At 45.9% G+C, this 6,774-nt stretch overlaps 1 protein-coding gene across 2 annotated transcripts in view; it reads right to left on the bottom strand.

Moving 5' to 3' along the window:
* Positions 1-4,341: 4,341 nt before the first annotated feature.
* The window catches only part of ZNF521 (zinc finger protein 521), a 286,210-nt gene continuing 283,777 nt past the window's right edge, over positions 4,342-6,774 (bottom strand). For both annotated transcript variants that reach the window (XM_007448590.1, XM_007448591.1), the window contains exon 8: positions 4,342-5,153. In XM_007448590.1, coding sequence (XP_007448652.1) covers positions 5,124-5,153 — 30 coding nt within the window. In that variant the 3' untranslated portion in view covers positions 4,342-5,123. The remainder of the gene's footprint in view (positions 5,154-6,774) is intronic.

Raw genomic sequence — 6,774 nt, 5'->3', positions numbered from 1 at the left:
TGGAAATAAAGGGGCTCTGTGCCTTTCCCCCAGTTGACAGCTGACTTCATTACAAAGGAACCTGGCGGAGACGGGGCTCCTCCTTGGCCCCGCGAGGTGCTCACCTGGGAACGCAGTGCCAACCAGACCTGGGCCTTGGGATTCTGCCAGAAACCCACGCCGGGTCATTTTACCCTAAATCATTCCTCTTTCTCGAACACTGGGCGTTTGCAGTACCTTTGGTAGTGCTCCCTCGAGACAAGGGAGACGGTAAGAGGCTCCGGCCTGCTGAAGCTGAGTGGAGAAGCGTTTGCAGGTGTTCTCTAATGGATCTGGAGTTTCAAACGTCCTTTCTCAAGGGTTCTGCAATGTTGCACCCCGACAGGCACAAAGCGGGGCTGCCGTGCTCTGTAGAGTGGAACTTGAGGGTTCATCGGAATCCTTTTCCAAGTTCTGGAACAGACCCAGCGCGGCTCCAAGTAGCCTAACCCAGCCTGGGGGGGACCCCTGGGGGCCGCCTCTGGGGTCTTTACCTTCCATTTGGACTGGAACATTGGTTAAGTTTATCGACCTTCAAAGCAGAATGTCAGCCCTCTCACTCATTTACATGATTTCCAAAGCATATTTAACCTAGCCTCCATTTGCCACAGAGAATATAGCATATCTGACTTGCAACAGAGAATACTGACTTTCTGCTATTTTTTATCCTTCATCATTAAAAAAAAAAAAAAATCCATCTGACATCTAAACATCCAGGAACAAGGGCGGGCTTATATGGAACACATCCATTTGGTGCATTACTGTTCTACCTGAAGCAACAGAAATATGAAGGCCGCAAAGCAACATCAAAACTGCATATGATGCTCACATACACAAATCGTATAATAATTTTAAACAAACATTTTAAATCGTCCGGAATGAAAATCATTGGAAAAAAGTACTACTTGATGCTGAAGGTCAAACCTGGCAATTCAAGAGTAGGGCCTGGCCCGAAAGTCTATCTCATATGGCCTGCACAGTGGGGGTCAGCAGAGCTTGAATAACAAATGGAGTAGGCTGCCAACATTCAGAAATTGGCACATGGCACATAACCACCCGGATTGCTGGCTTCTCCTGAGACACTGGGCGACCTGGCCTTGGCAGGTGATGGGTGATTTGCTCTCTGGGTGGCCAGAGTTCCCATGGGGCCAGATCTCTCACTTATAAAGCTTGTGATCCTGAATCAGGGGTAAGGGTGCCACGTGGGGTTCTGGGTCATTTTCCCCCTTTCCCTTTCTTCTGAAACTTGCCATAGGTTATGTTACTTTAGAGTTAAAATAAGCATTACACGCCCAGTTGTTAAAAAGTAATGTTGAGGAAAGAGAGTATGAGGCCCATACTTCTCTACTCCTTAGATGTTATTTTCAAATTTCTAGTCTTGAGCCCAGTATACTTACGTGTGAATGGAGCCTGGCCTAGTGGGTCTCAGACGTGGCTACACTAGGATCACCGGGGGCACGTTTGCACGCTAGACCGATTAAGTCAGCCTCTCTGGGGGTGGGATTCAGGCAATAGAGTTTTTTAGGGGAATTCCCTGGCGGTCCAGTGTTTAGGACTCGGCGCTTTCACTGCTGGGGCTCAGGGGTTCAATTCCTGGTCGGGGAACTAAGATCCCACAAGCCACACAGTGAGGCCAAAATACACACACACACACACACACACACACACACACACACACACACACACACACGAATCTTGCAGGCAATAGAGTTTTAAAGTTTTTCCAGATAATTCTAATGTAAAAAGAATTAGAGAGAATTTTACAATCATAGAGAATTTTACGTTAGAGCAGTTTCTCAAAATTGGCACTGTTGACATTTGGGACCTGATAATTCTTTGTTCTGGGGACCTGTCCTGTGGATTATAGGATGTTTAGCAGCATCTCTGGCCTCTACCTGTAGGTGCAGCCACACTCCTCCAGATGACGGCCACTGCATGAGATCATAAAATTAGGGTCAGGAACAGTGGCCATTGTATTGGCCACCTGACTGCATATAAAGTCACTGAGAAATTTCTTCTGGAATTGAGTGATAGGGAAAAAGATCTCTCGTAAGCAAGTGGTATAATCCTTCCTTTCTGTTGTTGTTTTTCCCTTTACTACCAGGAAGCTCAAAGCCAGTGCGAAAATGCATTCAAAACCAAAATTAAAGCAGAAAACAAGCCAACTGCTTTACTGTATTTTCTCTTCTCTGCACGATGCTGCTTTCCCTATTAACGTCTTGTTGATCTTTATTTAAGTTGCCTTATATTCTTAGGGAATGAAGCAGGAAATAAATATAAACAAGGTAACAAGCAGAAGGAGGGAATGACTGTTCCACACACCGTTCAGTATTTATGATCCAAGGAATGGTTGGTTATAAAGAAGGGCCTGCTGAATCTGAACGATCTCATAGTCACTGGAGGATCAGGCAGGCATATGGAGCAATAAGAGTCAACCTCTTCGGCCTCCAGCTTTACCTGGGAAGAGGCTGAAACATGCCTGTATTGAAGGAGCCCAATGGCCAGCCATGTGATAGCCTCTAGAATGATAAGCACCAGCCTCCATTGCTTCCTAGGAATTCCAACCCTTGCTTGGAAAGTTTCCCAGGAGCCTGGGAAGTCTCTCAGAGGTGATGCTGTTAAAGGCAGCTTAGGCTCCATCCCTGGATAATACCATCACCCGCTTTCCTTTTCATGAATGAAGAGCGGCTTCCTTTTAGTAAAATATAACCCACCTGAGGTTTTAAAGCTTTTTAAAAAATCATCGTGTGGCTATTTCATTTTAAATGCAAAATCCTTGAATAGACCAGAGATCTTAATTTTTTTAAATATAGCTGAGTATTTTAATTATGAATGTACTTGCATATTCTTAGCATACTTCATTATTTATGTAGCTGGTGAAAAAGCTTTTTAATTAAATAGCATGCTGGCAATCCATTGTGAAATGTATAGATGTAGGTTTTCCTAGCATTAAAAAACTAAACACACACACGATACATTCTGGCAAAAGCAAACGTACATTAATTACCAGGAGGTACGTGTTTCTGAATGATCCTAAAATTTGACCAAACTTTCTTTTATTGGCATCAAAATAAGTAATATAATTTGCCAGCACTCTGCATGGCTATTCACATTCAATGCACTCAACTAATTTGGAAATGGGGTAGAACAGTGGGTCTCAAAGTGTGGCCCTCCAAAGTGTAGAATATGAGCCCCAGCTCGGAGTGTCCTAGAACTGCAAACATTTGAGCCCCACCAGGTCTACTGACTCAGCAATTCCGGGTGTCAGGTCCAGTACCCTGTGATGTAACAAGCCCTCCAGGTGATCCTGACGCAGGCTAGGGTTTGAGCACCATGGGGTGAGGCTTACACCTTGCGTGGCTGGTATCTGCGTTTCATTCATGGTTCCCCTGGTGACAGGTGGTCACAATAAAGTGAATCAGTCCATGCTTTAGCTTCTCCATCAAAAAAAGTGCCGTGAAGATTCTCACTTGTTTAAAGAGCTGCTTGAGGTCCTCAGAGTTTCAAAGAGGGTGAAAGAGTCACAGTGGGTGAGGTATTTTAAGCAGGATGTGGATCAAAGTTGCCCACTAATATCAGGCCTGTAGTTACTGATTTTGGCTAAACGTGTATATTAGGGCTCAACGTACACATGGCTATTCTCCGCCCCCCCCCACCCCGCCAAAAAGCCTCTGAAATTCGAGTGCCTATTCATTCACCATTTTGTGGCAAGCCACGGTGTGAGCAACCCGTGAGCTAACTTCCAGGCAGCACCCCGTGCCTGCGTGAAGGCCTATGACCAAGCCGTGTCACCTCTCCGGGATGCTGTCACCTCTCCGGGCTGGGGGACTGAGGCCTGGAGGTGGCTGATGTGGAGATCACACTGAGAGTCTGCGCCCTGTGCCAGCGCGAGGCTCACAGGCTCCCCGCTCTGTGCTTTGTCTTCTGAATGAACAAAGCTGCTTCTTAAGTACACATAAGCCAAACTGCCTCTCAAATTGCAGCCATCTACTTTGAGTTCAGATTTGCACAGCATGACATGAATTGGGCTGCAAATTATGCAGAAAACAGCCATCACATCCATCTGTGATGTCAAAATCCTCCAGTACAGTGTGACCCGGTAGGATCCGCAAGAGGAAGAGGTGCATCGGGTCTGATTCCTTCCCTATGCGACGTGATGAATCTCCTCCCAGCTGCTTTTGGCCCAGCGTGGAAAGCTTAAAAATGATTGAGGTTATGCCTGGGATATTCTCAAGAGCAGAGCTCATTTCCAAGGGTGCAGGCAATTAAGATTTTTTTAATGGCAGAGTAACTAGAAAAAGAAAACACACAGATACACTCGTACCTAATGGTAAACTGAATTTATTTCCTCTTGGAAAACAATTCCAGTAATCTCCAGGTTCAGACCGCAGAGTAAACATTAATAACAGTAACATACAGGTTAGTTCAACTGATTCAAGAATTTGGCTGTGTGAAATCATTAAGGAAAACCTTGAACACTCAAAGCTTCAAATGTATCCAGGAAAAAAAAAAAAAATTCTTTTGACAGTCTACATAACAACTATTGCATATATAGTGATGCTACCTGTCACATTGCAAGGCTTACAAATATATATATGGGCCTTATCCGGCTGTGGGGTTCTGTGAGAACATCTCTTCATGGTTTGCAAGAATCTTCAGCAATAAAAAATAGTCTTGGGTTTAACTGTTGATATACCAAAAGAGAAATTCTAGGCTTAAGTGTTAAGAAGAGGAGGTCCAAACATAGTCTCCTGTGTAACAGGGTTGTTTTAATCTGTCTTCCTTGAAAATACTTTCTCTTAAGCCATTTTGCTCACATTTTTTTAAAAATCTTGCCTGAATAGGGCCCAAGTCCACTTGTCTTTATAAGACCATTTTAGTATCAGACGACATAATACATGTGAGACACTTTATATACAGGGGGTCTATCCGGTGCTCAAAAGTTCAAACACATGAACATCCAACAGTTTTGATAATACAAGTTTTATGGTACAATACAATGTTTCTGAATAATATACATTAACAATGAAAGTTTCGTGCAAAGAGTAAAATATGTTCCCTTTTTGTGCCACAAAAGTCATTCTCCTTGAGAGACCGTGCTTGCACTAACTGCTGTGTTGGGTCATCGTATGATTCTGTAATGAAAGAGGGGGGGGAAAAAAAAAAAAACCTTAAGTGATTGTATTTTCATCAAACCAAGTATCTATAAATGCTGATTGATTTATAATGACCTAAATACTGTATTTCTGCACCCAGATGAATTGATGCTCATGGGACCGGCTCCTCCCCTCCCCCAGTGGGAGCCAGGATGGAAGGGCGGGGCCAGGGGTCTCCCCTTTCTCTGCCTCTGTTTTGCTTCCCCGGAGACCGCCGCCCTACCTTCCACCATCTCTTCTTATGGGGATACGACGGTCTTTTCATATGCCTGGGTAGCACTATTTTAACAGTTATATTTATCTGCGCATCATTTCCATTCATTACAGATGCTTTTGTTCTACTCACTCTTAGAAGGTGAACGTCTTAACAGCAGAGGCTCTATCTGTCCCTGAATATAGACTTTACGGGCAAGAACAGCCTGGCCGACAACTGACAGAGAGGACAGGAAGCTTCTCCAGTTCCTCTCCTTGGGGTGGGCTTGGTGCTGGGTCCCATCCTGGCTCAGGAGCAGATCACAGCAGCCTGCAACCTCCCCCGTCCCCAGCGGGTGCAGTCCTTGTTGTATTCTGGTGGCCTCCTCTCCATCCACACAGCATGTCCCCTTTCTGAGCCAACGTCCCGGTTCCAAATTGTGAGCCGGCAACTGGGATTCCTGGGTAACTTATAACTACAAGCCAGGCCCTAGGGGTGAACACTGGGCTCCAGACCTGGGCCTGTGGCCTTCACGGGGGATGGTCACAGGTCCACGGGACTTTCATTCGGAGCAAACGCCTGGAGATGGCCTGATGTGCACCTTCCCTCCGGCGTGCCTCCCCTGAGCCTCGTTCCCCCACCTCTCCCAGCCGACCCCCTTCCCCATCCCCTCTGATCAGAACCTTGAGGTCTACCACAAAATACTACCACTTCATGCTCATCCCGTCTAAAACTGCTTTCCCCCTTCTCTGATTTCCCACTGTGCTTTATAATGCTTATACTGTATGCATCCGGGGTCTTGTGGTTATTTGCAATTTCGGCTCTCTCCCTGTGTCTGTAATTTTGGTCTCCATTCACTTATTCATTCCTTCACAAGCATCTCTTGAATCCTGGTATCACCACCAGGCGTAGCCCCCAGGACGGCAGCGCTCAGCAAAGCGGGTCTGGCCAATTGAACGACTGACAAGCTAGGCAAGGGCCACTGCCGGGAGGACGGTCCCTGCCTTCCATCTTCACGGTGTTCACAGTCTCAGGAAAGTCACATGGGCACACGATGGTAAAGCAACCTGGTGGAATTATATTCGAAATGACCATAGGAGTATCACGCACGCCTAACCCGGCCTGGCCTTTGGGGAAGGCTTTGCAGTGGACGTAACTCGTGACATTTTAGTTGAGGCTGAAATAATGTGAATGAAGAGGCATTTGGAATGCAGGGCGGGCATTCCAGGGCCAAAGACCCAAAGAAGAATATGCAAGGTATGTTCGTGGACCTGCAACTCGTTCAGTTTGGTTGGAATCTTCTCAAGTGTCCAGAACCAAGCATGCTGATAAGAAATGAAGATAGAGAGAAGTTTGCAGCCAGATTATGAAGAGCCCTCCGTACCTGGCTAAGGAGTAGGCTTTGTC

Source organism: Lipotes vexillifer, unplaced genomic scaffold (assembly GCF_000442215.2).
Source record: "Lipotes vexillifer unplaced genomic scaffold, Lipotes_vexillifer_v1.1 scaffold168, whole genome shotgun sequence".
Lineage (NCBI taxonomy): Eukaryota > Metazoa > Chordata > Mammalia > Artiodactyla > Lipotidae > Lipotes > Lipotes vexillifer.
The sequence above is the reverse complement of the archived record's forward strand: the minus strand, read 5'-3'. Positions and strand labels throughout refer to the sequence as shown.